At 47.2% G+C, this 17,055-nt stretch overlaps 1 protein-coding gene across 2 annotated transcripts in view; it reads left to right on the forward strand.

Annotated features, from left to right (window-relative positions):
• The first annotated feature begins 382 nt into the window (after positions 1 to 382).
• VRK1 (VRK serine/threonine kinase 1) overlaps positions 383 to 17,055 on the forward strand; it is a 74,085-nt gene continuing 57,412 nt past the window's right edge. Inside the window, exons 1-3 of one of the 2 annotated variants that reach the window (XM_068254789.1) lie at positions 383 to 432; positions 8,496 to 8,668; positions 13,310 to 13,365. In XM_068254789.1, the coding sequence (XP_068110890.1) occupies positions 8,506 to 8,668; positions 13,310 to 13,365 (219 nt within the window). In that variant the 5' untranslated portion in view covers positions 383 to 432; positions 8,496 to 8,505. Of the gene's footprint in view, positions 433 to 738; positions 847 to 8,495; positions 8,669 to 13,309; positions 13,366 to 17,055 lie in introns of those variants that run through there. The other variant, XM_068254788.1, reaches the window with a different exon arrangement.

A 17,055-nucleotide genomic window follows, 5' to 3' on the forward strand; every position in this document is an offset into this window, starting at 1 on the left:
TAGACTGATTCCCATTACAGCCTATGGCGGTGCTGGCTGCGCCCAAATCTAGCAGCGCTGAAAAGCACTGCTCCGGCGGCTGGTGACTGTGGCCTTGGGTGGTTAAGATTACAAATCCGGCCCTGCAGATCAGACGGGCTGTCTCGCTATAAAACTAAGGAGAGTGAAAGGGAGAGTGCTAAGTCCCGCCTGCGGGGGTATCGGAGCCACAGATGCGGGTGTCTTATCATGATTGGCTGCATTTTGAAGTAAGGCTATATGATTGTCTGAAGCGTGAGCAGAAAGTTTTGCAGGACATGTGCTGCTAGTCCCGCCTGCGGGGGTATCGGAGCCAATCACAGGAAGCGAGCGGCTCCCTCTCTTCAGTAACGGCTGTAAGGAGCCCTGGAGACTGTAACAGCAATATGTCCAGCCTGTCTCTGCAGCCCTCAGGTAACCCCCATCCCTGGTGCCTTAGTGCTTATTATAAGCAGATTACACTGTAGTCACACAGCTCCAGCCCTAGATAAGGGACAGGTGAGGAGGAAAGAGGGACTGTTATGGGTGTCTGACTGCCCTGTCTCTCCTCAGGCTGCTGGGCTAGGGTGATGCCCGCCATAAACAGCTCCTTATCCCTGTGGTCTGGCTGGTGGTGACTCAGTCTGTCCAGCACAGCTCAGCCGCCGGAGGCTCCGCCCCCTCTCTTCCTCTGTCACAGTCCGCAGTAGCGGCGGCTGAGGGGCGTCACGTGACACGCCGCGCACGTCATCGCGCCGCCGGGTCACGTGGTCAGGCTGAGGGAGGCGCGCGCTCGGCGTGTGAATCGAGTTTCCCGCGCAGGGAGAGGAGAGCGCGTCAGCCACTGAGGTACTGAGAGCCGGAGGGGAGGGGGGAGAGCGGGGTGTACGGAGGGGGGAGAGCGGGGGCTCCCCTGTGATGGAGGACAGACCCCCCTCAGCGGGAGGCCGGGCTGCCATGGCAACGGGGGACGCTGCGGGCCTGGCAACCAGAGTGTCAGTATAGCTCCCAGCTGTCCCTCTGTCCTCCTCATGTGTCCCTCTTTCCATGTAAATATATATATTTCTCTACTACAAAATGTGTTTCATTCTAAACTTTATTCCCATCCTGTAAAGGAGTCATCAGGCAAAATGGCAAAAAAAAAAAAAAAAAAAAAAAAAAAGAAAAGCTTTCCTCACCTGAGGTTTCTCCAGCCTCTTGCTGCCGACTGTCACATGCTGACCGCCCCGCTCTCCGCCGCCGCCCCGGGCTCCTCGCACCGTTCAGGCAGACCTCGAGGTCATTCTTACGGCGCCTGTGTGAAGCGCGCTGTCAGTCATGGCCATGTGGTCTGTAGCGTATTGCACAGGTGCAGAAGTAATGCGCAGTACGCCGCGGGCAACGTGGCCATGACTGACAGCGCGCTACATGCAGGCGCCAGGACGGCCTCAAGGTCGAGTACATTTGAAATCGGCGCCGGTAGACTTCGGCGCAGGATACAGCCGGTTTATAGCTGATCCTGCTTCTGCACAAGTCCCGGCCGTGGTAATTACTATTCCCCCTCCAGGCCGACATGGATAGTGGGGGAATGAAATAATTTGGCTTCCAGCGATTGCTGGAGGCCAAATTATTGTGGTTTTTAAGCAACTTCGGCTCCATCTTCTGACGGCTCCGACGTTACTCACTGAGCGCTGCAATAGGAGTGATTCTTATTGTAGTCTATGGAGGCGCCGGCTGCGCCCAAATCTAGCAGCGCTGAAAAGCACTGATCCGCTCGAGGTCTGCCTCTGCACCATGCGAGGAGCCAGGGACGGCGGCGTAGTGCACACCATTGGACAGTTGGCAGCAAGGGGCTGGAGAAACCTGAGGTGAGTACAGGTTTTTTTTTTTCCCCATTTTGCCTGTTGACTCCTTAAAATGATATGTTACTAATTTTCAAATGTTAATATGAAGGAAAATTAACCAGGATAGAAATGACCAGTGTGGTTTGTATTATAAAATAACATATTTTCCTTATGAAATCTTTATGGCATGCGCCACTAGGGGTGTGATGTAGGCGTGGCCAGGGGTGTGAAAGGGGCGTGGCTTAACTGCCCCTATTTCGCATCTTAAAAAGCATGCATGCTACATACACATACCATAGACAGGACAGGTCCTGTACCCTGCACGCTGCATACACATACCATAGACAGGACAGATCCTGTACCCTGCACGCTGCATACACATACCATACACAGGACGATCCTGTACCCTGCATGCTGCATACACATACCATATGACAGATCCTATACCCTGCATGCTGCATACACATACCATACACAGGACAGATCCTGTACCCTGCATGCTACATACACATACCATACACAGGACAGATCCTATACCCTGCATGCTACATGCACATACCATAGATAGGACAGGTCCTGTACCCTGCATGCTGCATACACATACCATACACAGGACAGATCCTATACCCTGCATGCTGCATACACATACCATACACAGGACAGATCCTATACCCTGCATGCTGCATACACATACCATACACAGGACAGATCCTATACCCTGCATGCTACATGCACATACCATACACAGGACAGATCCTATACCCTGCATGCTGCATACGCATACCATAGATTGGACAGGTCCTGTACCCTGCATGCTGCATACACATACCATACACAGACAGATCCTGTACCCTGCATGCTGCATACACATACTATAGACAGGACAGATCATGTACCCTGCATGCTGCATACACATACCATACACAGGACAGATCCTGTACCCTGCATGCTGCATACACATACTATAGACAGGACAGATCATGTACCCTGCATGCTGCATACACATACCATGCACATGACAGATCCTATACCCTGCATGCTGTATACACATACCATACACAGGACAGATTCCATACCCTGCATGCTACATGCTACATACACATACAATAGATAGGACAGATCCTGTACCCTGCATGCTGCATACACATACCATAGACAGGACAGATCCTGTACCCTGCATGCTGCATACACATACAATAGGCTGGACAGATCCTGTACCCTGCATGCTGCATACACATACTATAGACACAACAGATCCTGTACCCTGCATGCTGCATACACATACTATAGACACGTCAGATCCTGTACCCTGCATGCTGCATACACATACCATACACAGGACAGATCCTGTACCCTGCATGCTGCATACACATACCATACACAGGACAGATCCTATACCCTGCATGCTGCATACACATACCATAGACAGGACAGATCCTGTACGCTGCATACACATACCATAGACAGGACAGATCCTGTACCCTGCATGCTGCATACACATACCATAGACAGGACAGATCTTATACCCTGCATGCTGCATACACATACCATACACAGGACAGATCCTATACTCTGCATGCACATACCATACACAGGACAGATCCTATACCCTGCATGCTGCATACACATACCATAGACAGGACAGATCCTGTACCCTGCATGCTGCATACACATACCATACACAGGACAGATCCTGTACCCTGCATGCTACATGCACATCCCATAGATAGGACAGGTCCTGTACCCTGCATGCTGCATACACATACCATACACAGGACAGATCCTATACCCTGCATGCTACATGCACATACCATACACAGGACAGATCCTGTACCCTGCATGCTGCATACACATACCATACACAGGACAGATCCTATACCCTGCATGCTACATGCACATACCATACACAGGACAGATCCTATACCCTGCATGCTGCATACGCATACCATAGATTGGACAGGTCCTGTACCCTGCATGCTGCATACACATACCATACACAGGACAGATCCTGTACCCTGCATGCTGCATACACATACTATAGACAGGACAGATCATGTACCCTGCATGCTGCATACACATACCATACACAGGACAGATCCTGTACCCTGCATGCTGCATACACATACCATACACAGGATAGATCCTATACCCTGCATACTGCATACACATACCATACACAGGACAGATCCTATACCCTGCATGCTACATACACATATCATACACAGGACAGATCCTGTACCCTGCATGCTGCATACACAGGACAGATCCTGTACCCTGCATGCTGCATACACAGGACAGATCCTGTATCCTGCATGCTACATACCATACACAGGACAGATCCTGTACCCTGCATGCTGCATACACAGGACAGATCCTGTACCCTGCATGCTGCATACACAGGACAGATCCTGTACCCTGCATGCTACATACCATACACAGGACAGATCCTGTACCCTGCATGCTACATACCATACACATGACAGATCATGTACCCTGCATGCTGCATACACATACCATACACAGGACAGAGGCTGTACCCTGCATGCTGCATACACAGGACAGACCCTGTACCCTGCATGCTACATACATATACCATACACAGGACAGATCCTGTACCCTGCATGCTGCATACACATACCATACACAGGACAGATCCTGTACCCTGCATGCTGTATACACATACCATACACAGGACATATCCTGTACCCTGCATGCTGCATACACATACCATACACAGGACAGATCCTATACCCTGCATGCTGCATACACATACCATACACAGGACAGATCCAATACCCTGCATGCTACGTACACATACCATACACAGGACAGATCCTGTACCCTGCATGCTACATACACATACCATACACAGGACAGATCCTGTACCCTGCATGCTGCATACACATACCATACACAGGACAGATCCTGTACCCTGCATGCTGCATACACATACCATACACAGGACAGATCCTGTACCCTGCATGCTACATACATATACCATACACAGGACAGATCCTGTACCCTGCATGCTGCATACACATACCATACACAGGACAGATCCTATACCTTGCGTGCTGCATACACATACCATACACAGGACAGATCCTGTACCCTGCATGCTACATACATATACCATACACAGGACAGATCCTGTACCCTGCATGCTGCATACACATACCATACACAGGACAGATCCTATACCCTGCATGCTACATACACAGGACAGATCCTGTACCCTGCATGCTGCATACACATACAATAGACAGGACAGACCCTATACCCTGCATGCTGCATACAGTACACAGGACATATCCTATACCCTGCATGCTGCATACAGTAGACAGGACAGATCCTGTACCCTGCATGCTGCATACACATACCTGAGACAGGACATATCCTGTACCCTGCATGCTGCACACACATACAATAGACAGGACAGACCCTATACCCCGCATGCTGCATACACATACCATACACAGGACATATCATATACCCTGCATGCTGCATACATACATATACCATACACAGGACAGATCCTGTACCCTGCATGCTGCATACACATACCATACACAGGACATATCCTATACCCTGCATGCTGCATACAGTAGACAGGACAGACTCTATACCCTGCATGCTGCATACAAAACAGGCCAGATCCTAGCAGCAGCATGTTTCTCAGTTGTGGGAGGAAATGCGTGACTTCATACAAAGTCCGTGCAGGTTATTTATAAGCCTATTTTGCCATAGAAGTTCCTCTCTGTATTTATAACTATCTTCCTAGCTGTGCGTGTGATTATGCAGAGTATGGTCTAGTGTCACCCTTGTAGGTGGAAGAGCTGTGTAGTATGCAGGGATCTGTAATTGTTTCTTGCTGTAAGCTGCATATGGATCTGCAAGTGCCCTGTCATTACATGAAGAGTGCATATGAGTTTCTATGAAAGCCAGCCTTGGGAGGAGGGGGTGCTGGGGCACATGGACATCATTCAGCGGAGGGAATAGGTTTCTTTTATCAGAGAGATTGTGACATATAAATATGCTCTTCAGATGACTTAAGCTTGCTGGCTTGTCCCTTGGGGTGGGGAGAGGAGCTCATGCAGTTACTTTTAGTACAGGGCTATTCCCCAAGGGAGAGGATGGCGATTGGCTGTACATTTCCGACATGGATATTCGTGGTTTGCTTTGAAATAGCTGATTTGTGTGCAATAGACTGTTACCTATACATCCTCCTGGGCAGCAGGCCTATTGCAGAGAGCCTGTATATGGAAATGATGACATTGCGTGCTGACGGGATGCTTTTGCCAAGACGCAGGAGGCTTCACTAGTAAAAAGCTGAGTCGGATGTTCCATTAGAAATGTTCCTCTGTAAAGATCTTAAAGGACATCTGAAGTGAGGAGGATATGGAGGCTGACATATTTGTTTCCTTTTAAACAATGCAAGTTGCCTGGCTGTCCTGCTGATCCTCTGCCTCTAAAGCCTGCTACATACATTCAATTTTGATTGGCCAATGACTGACCAACTTTACCGTCTTCATGTAACTTGAGGACCAACAGATTTTGAATACTACGAACAGATTGTGCAGGTCCCAGGTGGTCAAGCTGGGCGATATGTCCTCTAAACCAAGGGTCACCAACATGGGTGCCCCACAGGCCTGTGTCCTGCCACTGATCCAAGAATGACGGGCAGGCCTATTGTCAGGAGGTTGACAGAATATCAGGCTGGGCCTCAACACAGCCAAGATGATCAACAACTTCAGGAAGCTCCCACCCCATCTCTAATCTACATTGACGGCACAAAGGTTTACCCCCCCCCCCCCCCCCTCAGTGTTCTCCCCAGAAATTCTTTTCCAACCGGGTGGCATGAAAAAGTAGCCGGGTGGGGTGAGATGAGAGAATACAGGGGCGGTGCTTCTCTGCACAACTCTGCTTACAGCAGAGGAGGAGGTGAGCCGATGACAGCCGGGCGCTCACCAAAACTACCACCTGGCTAAAAGATCCTACGGAGATCACTGCCCCTGGTGTTATTCTTTCTGGATTTTAGCCCCTAAGCAAGCATGCAGATAAGGTGCTCTGACTGAAGGCTGACTGGATTTGCCGGTGATAACGCTCCCCCCCCCCCCCCCCCTTCTTGAGAACGCAGTTGCTGGCCAGTTCCCAAAGTCTGCCGGAGCTCTTCCCAAAACCTCTGCCTGCATTTCCGAGGCCCGCCCCCAGCTCGGCAACCACCAATTGAGCCACGGCTGCCAAGCTAGGGGTGGGCCACAGAAACACAGATGGGGTGGCCACCAGAGCTGCGGCAAATCACTACGGTTGTAATATGGGAGGGTCAGACCTGCCTGAATTACGCCAAATTGGGTAAGTATTTAACACTTAGACCCCACTCCACCACCACCCACTCAAGTCCAGCATCATTAAAATGGAGACATGTCAGGCTTGATCTTTTTCTACTTCAAGTACTCTTTAAGAGCCCGTAAGCTGGTGATTCCTGCTAATCGTCGAAGCGCTAGCGCAATACAAACTTAATGGCAGTGATCTCACTGCTGCTATTGCTGGAGATTCGCAGCAATTGCACTGATCGCGATCGACCGGGAATCGAGAGTGTACAGTGATTTGTATTGCGCCAATCGTGGTAAAATCATCTGTGCAAAAGCGCTAGCATTTTGCGCAGGGCTGTGGAGTCGGAGTCAAGGAGTCAGAGCAATTTTGGGTGCCTGGAGTTGGAGTCGGTGGTTTCATAAACTGAGGAGTCTGAGTTGGTGTTGTTGTTTTTTTATTTTTTATTTACTGACTCCACAGCCCTGGTTTTGCGATAGCTAGTGTGAATGGGCCTTGCTGCTTTGCTTTAGTGCAAAATAACTAGCAACAGAGCCACAGATAACCCTTCAGTGTCTGAAGCAGCAGTCACACCTCACTTAGCGTCATCAGCTCTGTAAATAAGGTAATTTTCCTGCATCTCTGACCCCCTCCCCCCCAAAAAAAAATGGCATCTCTCTACCGACCTGCAGATTGAGGCTCTGCCCAGTAATGACACTGCAGTAGTAACATATGATGTATTTTATGACTGTGGAACCTGGCAGAGCTGGTATATGAAGTATAGGAAAGTTTGCTGTGAGCCAGGACTATGGCCGTCACAGCTGCAGTTTGTGTTGTCCCGGCATGTACAGGCAGGTGCGTCAATGCTCCGTCACTGTATAAATATTCATATAGGAATCCCTTTATGACTGTGAATGCTGTCAACTTACAGAAGTGATGGCTGAAAATCCCAATTATCAGGCTAGAGAAATATTGTCTGTGCTGCATTGTGTTTGTTCGCCTTTGTGTTCTGAAACGCTCAGATCAAAGCAGACCTGCGGCTTCTTCCCCCTGTCAGTGGCATTGAAAAGCTTCATTCTCGGGATCCCTCCCTCTCGCCAGACTGAATGGAGGATGTGGTCAGACCGTAGAGCTTGTCAGAGCAAATGGCAGTGTGAACAGCGCTGATGATTATATTATGATGTAAATCTTCACCACTCGCCGCTGTTTGTAATGCATGGAAATGTACACAGGTGTGAAAGGAAGGAAATGGCTCCAGTTATCTGCAGTAATGCCGTACAGTACGTGTGTGAGAGGGACAGGCAATGCTGCTGGCGCTATGGAGGGAAAAGACAATATTTTATTTGTTCCTTTAATTCTCACTAGATCTGAAAAAATGCCTCCTAAGAAAGTTGCAGCATCCGGTGCCAGAAAAGCTCCAGCCAAACGGAAACTGGCAGAGGAGTTCCCACCAGGGGAAGTGCTCTCCGACTCGGCCAAAAAGCAGTGGAAATTGGGAGCGCCCATCGGACAGGGCGGGTTTGGACGCCTTTATCTCGGTAATTTTTGCTGTTTACTCATCTAACATGTTGGAGTTCCTCTTGCAGTACTTAAAGTACCCCTGAACTGGATTCAAAGTATAAAATAAAGCCCATAGTGGGCTAGATTCCTTTTTACTAGTTGCTGGTTGTCAGGGTCATCCCTGTCCCCTGGTGCTCCCTGTCCCCCCCCCCCCCCCCCCTTCCCCTCTGCAGCTGCCCTGAAGTTCCTTTGAGCAGTGCAAAGCAATGAATGAACTGCGCAGGTGTGAGTTCAGTACTGAAGTACTGAGCCTGCTTTCATACTACATAGATGTGTGTGAACAGGTCCATGCTTTACCATAGAAAAGCATGAGGTTGGTTTTGCTGACCTCTACACTGGAAGCGGTCTGGCACTGGGCCTACACTGGCTGTCCAAAGATACAACGAAAGTCACCACCTAAATACTGTATATCCTCGGCTATAAGGCCTAGTGCACACCAAAAACCGCTAGCAGATCTGCAAAATGCTAGCAGATTTTGAAACGCTTTTTCTTATTTTTCTGCAGCGTTTCAGCTAGCGTTTTGCGGTTTTGTGTAGCGGTTTTGGTATAGTAGATATCATGTATTGTTACAGTAAAGCTGTTACTGAACAGCTACTGTAACAAAAACCGCCTGGCAAACCGCTCTGAAGTGCCGTTTTTCAGATCGGTTTGCGTTTTTCCTATACTTAACATTGAGGCAGAAACGCATCCGCAATCCAAAATCTGCAGCAGCCCGGGAGTATGCGTTTCTGCAAAACGCCTCCCGCTCTGGTGTGCACCAGCCTATTGAAATACATTACCCAAGCGTATCCGCAGCCACAAGCAGATAGCAAACCGCAGCGGAAACGCTCCGGTGTGCACTAGGCCATAGTTTTGGTCTGACCCGCTATATAAAAGTATGGGAGGGACTTCTTTACGTGTCAGACCTAAATTTCTGACTCCTATCCAGGGATAAGAGACGTACTTCATGCTCCCGCCCGCTCTTTATCCCCCCCCCTCCTTGTTGGTAGCGCTGGTCCTGCCTTTCTGTCCCCCCCCCACTTGTGTAGAGAGCCAGGTGCAGCCACTTACCAGGTCCTGCGGTGTGCGCTGTCTTCTCATGTTCATCACTCACAGCGGGCAATGTCTGTCAGCGCTCCTGATGAGTTATTTATTACATTATTTTAGATAACAGATATTTATGCATAAATCAAGAGGAAGCTATATCACACCAATTCATAAATCCTATGGGTGCATACAAATCCAATTTTGATTGGCCAATCAATGACCAATTTTACCACCTTCTATGTAATATGAGGGCCAACAGCTTTTACATACAGTGGAACCTTGGTTTGCAAGTGTAATTTGTTCTGGAAACATGTTTGTATACTAGATCACTCTTATATCAAAGCCAATTTCCCCATAAGAATTAATGGAAACCCAGGTTATTTGTTCCACAATCCAAAAACTGTTATAGTAAAATAGTATAAAATAGACATGTAAACAAGACTTTCACTATAACAGAATCATTGCCATCTTTTGGCTCACACCAACCTTTTTTTTGTGTGTGGCTTTAAAGTGAACTTCCGGACTAAAAATCTACTCTACAGAACTGAAAAGGCTTGGTGTTTCACAGTATCAGAACTTTGTTTTTCTTACCAAAGCCTCATTTTTTTGCTGTATTTTTATCTAAGCTCCACCCATCAAAGAAAAAAAGCCCAGGTTTTTTTTCTCTGATGCTGTGCAGAGCATGATGGGATTTCCTATGTTGTTGTTCATGTTGCTTAGCAACTGGGAGGGGTGATCAGGACACAGGACAGTTGTAACTGTCTCATGCTCCCTGTCACCTCCTTTCAACCAAAAAGATGGCTGCCATCATGAAATCAAACATTTGCCTGTTCTTTTAAAACAGGGTGGGTAAGAGATTATATATTACCTATCTATTCTAATTAACATAACTAATGTAACTTAATGACAGTATGTTTGTTTAGGCTGAAGTTCCTCTTTAACAAGGAACTTATCAAATGACAGTTACTTTTGAGAATGTCACAGAAATGTAACTTTGCACAGTCTCTAGACTCAGATTAAGTACAATCCTGCAGTGCCAAATTTTTTGGCTTCTATATCAAGCAAAAATGTCACAAAATGTTTTGCAAATACTATAAAACGATTGTGTTTATGGAAGTGGTTCCATTGACCATTCATTAGCTAATCAAAATTGGATGAGTGTACGTACCTTAAAGAACTGAAGCGAGAGGGGTATGGTGGCTACCATGTTTCCTTTTAAGCAATACCAGTTGCCGGACTATCCTGCTGATCATCTCCCTTTTAATACTCTTATAGTCAACACAAGCGTGCTGGCATGTAATGGTGTGAGAAGGAATGAATTCCATCATATATGTTCCCTGGTTCGCCCCCTTTCTTAAATACGCGAAATCGATCAATAGAGGTAGCACCACTTTTTTCTAATACTTTTAGACACAGACCCTGAACAAGCATGCTTCAAATCAGATGTTTATGACGTTCTTATCAGAACTGACAAGATTAGCCACATGCTTATTTCTGGTGTGATTCAGACACTTCTGCAGCCAAATAGATCAACAAGGCTGCCTGGCAACTGGTATTGTTTTATAGGAAATGAATATGGCAGCCTCCATATCCCTCTCACTTCAGTTGTCCTTTAGGGACTGTTTAGTGCATGCCCACACCCAGTCGGCCTTAGTTCCCCCCCCCCCCCCTTAAAGAGAGTCTGAAGCGAGAATAAATCTCGCTTCAGACCTCATAGATAGCAGGGGCATGTGTGCCCCTGCTAAAACGCCGCTATCCCGCGGCTTAACGGGGGTCCCTTCACCCCCAAATCCCCTTGTTTCAGCGGGGGAGCGCTTCCTGGTTGGGGCAGGGCTAACCGCCGCAGCCCTGCCCCACGCGTGTCTGTCAGCGCGTATCTCCGCCTCTCCCCGCCCCTCTCAGTCTTCCTTCACTGAGAGGGGCGGAGGAGAGGCGGCGATGCGCCACTGACAGACGCGACTGGAGGCAGGGCTGCGGCCGTTAGCCCTGCCTCCAGGAAGCAATAAATCACAACCAAATCTGCGACCAAGTGTCGCAGTGGGGGGTTTGGGGGTCAAGGGACCCCCGTTTAGCGGCGCAATTGCGGCGGTTTAGCAGGGGCACGCGTGACCCTGCTATTTATGAGCTCTGAAGCGAGATTTATTCTCGCTTCAGAGTCTCTTTAAGTCAGATGAACAGGAGAGGGAAGAGTGAGTACTCCATCTGCAGACATCATGTCTCCCTGTTATCAGGCTAGCTTTGATGGAGAGAGGGCGTGTGCAGACAGCTGGAGATTGCCGAGGAGGAGATGAGAAGCTGTGAACTGGTGCACCAGGGATATTGCAAAACCTTTTAATGTACAAGTCGTATAAAAGTAATGTTCTAGTACATGCCGATTATAAGAAATGAAACTTCTGCTCTCTACAATGACATGCAGTCTTTGCATTGTGTGCACAACCAATAGGGAGGAGTGGCTGGACTGGTGATCAGTGATGTCATCTCATTACCATAAATAACTGGCAGGTAAGGCTGGTCAGTAAGATGCAAATCATTCTGAATTCATGCAGGATTATAAAATGTATGCAGCTTGACAGTGGATACAGCAGTGTCCTCGTTATCTGGAATTCAGGCAATTGGAAGTCTCAACTAACCGCCATGCCTGATGGATGTCGGGACCTCTGTTCTGGGGGGTTTACTCTGCCAGAAAATACTCACCAATGTCCTGCATCATCTTGTGGGCACCTAGCAGCTTCCCGCGTCCATGCATGCAAGGTAGTGTATCCCGATGTGGGTCAGCTGACTCTCCGCGCTTCTGTGCAGGGAAAGCTGCTAGGAGCCAGCGAGGTGATGCAGGACATCACTGGAGGCTCGGTGAGGATTCTGCCTGCACCTGGGGGGGTTTGTGCTTCTTTGGCATCCAGCAAGCGCGTGTATCTGCCTTCAGGCGATCCCCACCGGTGCCGGGTACTGGGGACTTGGCTGTAAATGGAATCCCAGCTCTGCCTCACACTATTGGTCCATGTTCAAGCTTCATAACTTTACAAGAGTCATTTGCATAATTCTGCATCAGCTGGCCATAGCGTAGTTCCGTCTTGGTGACCATGCCTGGTGGTAGGTGTGTTCAGTAGCCCTTGGGTGAAAGTCCTTCAGCTAAGATAGAGGAAAGGTTAATACACCAGTCAGGCTTTTATTCCTGTCTATCTATTTAGGCAGTTTGCTCTAGATAATGCTGTCCCTGGGATGGGGAATGTACCTGTGAGGCCAGGGATGCAATAAAACGACAGTAATATTTGCCATGCAGCTTACAGGCCTTTTGCTGCCTGTGTGCCCTCTGGAGAGAGTCTATCTCGCTTCCTGTTCCCAGTGACGATCCAGAAAATTGTCCAGTCCAGAACATTGTAATTGTATCCAGCAGGCAAGGTGGTGGTGGCCGTGTGAAGGATTATGGGTAACTTTAAAGCAAAACTATTGTCATGATGCCTACCACAGTTCAGATAGACCCCCCCCCCCCCTTTTTTTTTTTTACACACAGAAAAGCAAAACCCTTTTGGAATGTTTTATGTTATATGACTTGTATGAGCTTCTGACAATCATTATCCATTTTTTTAAACCAGCTGACGAAAATTCTTCCAAAAAAGTTGGACCAGATGCTCCTTATGTCATAAAAGTGGTAAGATAGCTGCGCAGAATATTGTGTTGTGTTAAATGTAACTGTCTATCATCCATATGTCTGATCTATCTGTCTTTCTATCAGGAGTTTGTTAACCGCTTCCGGACTGCCGTAATTGAAATCTCCACTCTGTAGCTGCTTATTCCTGCCAGGGCGTAGATTTCAATAACTGCGCCGGATGGACCCGCTGATCTCTCCCTCGCTCTGCTGTCGCTATGAGAGCAATCCCATTGGCTCACAGTGATGACAGGTCAGGTGCCAATTAAATCTGCTCCTGACTGGCTCTTAAAGCTCTGCTGTCATAGCAACTGTAGAGCGAGGGGTATGCGGCGATGGCTGAGCGGCGGGTATGTGCAGCGATTCGTTGGTAAGCCCCATTGTTTGGTATCAGCAGTCTCTGCTCCTTTAAAGTGGAACTGTCGGGGATACAATCAAAAATCAATTCTTTATTTTTATCTGGTAAGCAAGTAATAAGGATGCTAATCAGACAATCCAAAAGTTACAAATCACTATTACTTTTCTTGTTGATAAATGATCATTCTCCAGCTTACCTGACTCTTATTTGGTACACACAACATTTACTATGCCCAAAGGAAGTTGCAGGGCATGCTGGGTTGTCCTGTTTTGCTTCTCTATTTCCCCTCAGACTATTTCCCCTAATGCAGCCTGATTGGCTGAAGCCTCTTTCCCTCCTTTTTTCCCCTCCCACACCTCTTTTCCTCTCTGATAGGCCGATTATTTCTCATGCTAAGACAGTGCACTTTCTATAGTGGAGGGCGGGCAATGCATACACAATCAGGCAGAGGAGTAAGGGAGGAAATGACATCAGGATTGGCTTCAAAATAGCCACACTTAAAATGGAAAATGCTAAGAAGGATTTTTTTTTTTTACGGTAGAAAAATCACTAACATCAAAACGTGGAGCGTGCAATGCGTATGTTATTTAAGTAGAGCATGTATTTATCTACTTATATAAGTGTTGTTTTTTTCTGAGATAGTATTGCTGACAGCTCGTCTTTAAGAGCCAGAGACTGCTGGCACGCAAGTGGTTAAGAAAGCCTAACTAAGCTCTAGCATGAGTACCTTTTTATAAATAAAATAATTCTATGTGATGCTGATGTGATACAGTAATGGGGTCGGGTGTAGTGACCGTATCACTGGACTTCTGACCTATGGTTCAGGCTAAAGATCTGTACACACGCTAGATAAAAGTTGGCACGCACAAACGACATTACCCGGCAAAAAGAAATGACAAGTATAAATGACCTCATTCTCACACACAGATAATGTAATCCCGACAAATCTGTAGTTTGAAAACTGTGTGTGCAAATGGGGCATTTAACTCCGGACCGGAACAATGTCGTTTGAACGACTTGCGCACATCAGCTGCCAAATAGTTGTCTGAATTGATCTGTCATTTGGATCGGGCAGAATACCCAAAATCTATTGCTGATCATTGTCTATTATCTACATGTGTTGTGAAATCTGTCATTTGTTGGACGTTCCTTTTATCTAATGTGTACCAGGCTTTAGAGAGTTCTCTGGAGGGCCACAGATTACAATCTCTCTCCTTAAAGAGAGACTGAAGCAAATTTTTTTTTTTCTAAATTTACCTTTCCATTCGCTTCAGAAGTCTCACCAGCGCTAAACCGCCTCATCCCCGACAAAAACCGAGCACTGCCAACCCCCCAAATGCCCGGGCAAACATCCACGACCAACTTGGTTGTGGATTGTGCTGCCCTGAGAGGCTGAGCTATTTGCTGTAGCTCCGCCTCTCCTGCTGTCGATCGCCGCCTCTCCCCGCCTCTCTTTGTGAAGAAAGAGTGAAAGGGGCGGGGAGAGGCGGCGATTGACGGCAGGAAAGGCATAGCTACAGCAGAGCTCTGCCCCTTCCAGGAAGCGCCGTCCTTAGTCCCTCCCCCCCCCCCCCCCTCCCCGGGATTTGGGGGGTCGGCAGCCCTCGTTTTTCGCTGGGGATGCGGCGGTTTAGCGCTGGAGAGAGTACTGAAGCAAATGGAAAGGTAAATTTAGCAATATATTTTCGCTTCAGACTCTCTTTAAGCCACTCAGCCATTAACGCAGTGCGACATCCACAGGGATGGGCTTCCGAGTAGCGATCTGCTCAAATTCGGAATCCTAATGTAGTTTAGTTGCTCCATTTGTGACCGCGGGATGGTGGGGTGGTTAACTTACCCAGAAGTCTGTGTATCCGACACGTCTCATTGCTATTCTACGCGACCTATGGGACACCTTCCTCCACTCAGTACCGCACTTCCTCCGGAAGGAGGACATAGACGTGCAGTAGTGAGTGGGGGAACGTGTCCAATAGGTCGCGTATGACAGCAATGAGACGCTTAGGATCCAAGGACTTCTGGGTAAGTTAACCCACCATCCCGCGATTACAGGTGGAGTCATTAACCATTTCAGCCTGCGGGGGTTTTTCACCTTATGCATCAGAGCAATTTTCACCTCCCATTCATTCGCTAATAACTTTATCACTATTTATCACAATTAATTGATCAATATCTTGTTATTTCCGCCACTAATTAGGCTTTCTTTGGGTGGTACATTTTGCTAAGAATTATTTTTTTTATAAATTCATTTTAACAGGAATATTAAGAAAAATTGAGAAAAATCATTATGTCTTAGTTTTCAGCCATTATACCTTTAAAATAATAAAAGCTACCATAATTAAGGCCCCTTGCACACTGCATGCATTTCAGATTCCGATTCCGCTTTTTAATCTGTTTTTACATCCGATTCCGATTCAGATTTTTAATCTTAACTGCATGCTGCGTTTTTTGATCCGTTTTTCTGTTGAATGTATTCAAGAAAAATCGGAATCGGAAAACGGATTTGCAGTGTGCAGGGAGCCTAAAACCTATGTATTTTATTTGCCCGTTGGTCTTGGTTATGACACCATTTCAATTTTGTCCCTATCGCAATGTATGTCGCCAATATTTTATTTGGAAATAAAGGTGCATTTTTCAGTTTTGCGTCCATCACTATTTACAAGCTTATAATTTAAAAAATGTTCGTAGTATACCACCTTCACATGCATATTTAAAAAGTTCAGACCCTTAAGTAACTTTTTTTGTAATTTTTTTTTTTCATTAAAAATTTTATTTGGGTAATTTTTTGGTGTTGGGAAATACAGTTAATTTTTATGTTATAATATGTGTAAATTGGCATGAAAAATGTATGTAAATGTAGTGTTACTATTTGGCCACAAGATGGCCACCTTGGGTTTTTTTTTTTCCTTGTGCTTCTCGCTTACCGGAAGCACAAGGACGGGGAATTTTTTTTTTTTTTTTTTTTAGAAAAACTGCAGTCTCTGACTAGAGACCGTCGGTTTTTCTGCTGGCAACTTAGATCAGTGAACAGAAACCTTGTTCCCGTTCCTTGATCCCAGGGCTACCGGGGGACAGCACGGGGGCGCGCCTGTGATCGCGCGCGGGAGCGTGCCTCTGCAGCAGAGCAATTGTTAAACTTCATTAGAATTTGGAATTCGAGTAGTTCACTACTGGGAATCCCATCCCTGGTCATCAGTCATCCATATTCAGGACAATGGGTACAGGTGGATGACTGCCCATTCTTCTAGCAATGTCTGACCTCCCTCCCATGAACCCCCTATACTGTGAGCAGTAATCTCTTCTATCCCTCCATCAGAGCTTATTGGGACAGCCTTGCA

This window comes from Hyperolius riggenbachi, chromosome 9, assembly GCF_040937935.1.
Source record: "Hyperolius riggenbachi isolate aHypRig1 chromosome 9, aHypRig1.pri, whole genome shotgun sequence".
Classification (NCBI taxonomy): domain Eukaryota; kingdom Metazoa; phylum Chordata; class Amphibia; order Anura; family Hyperoliidae; genus Hyperolius; species Hyperolius riggenbachi.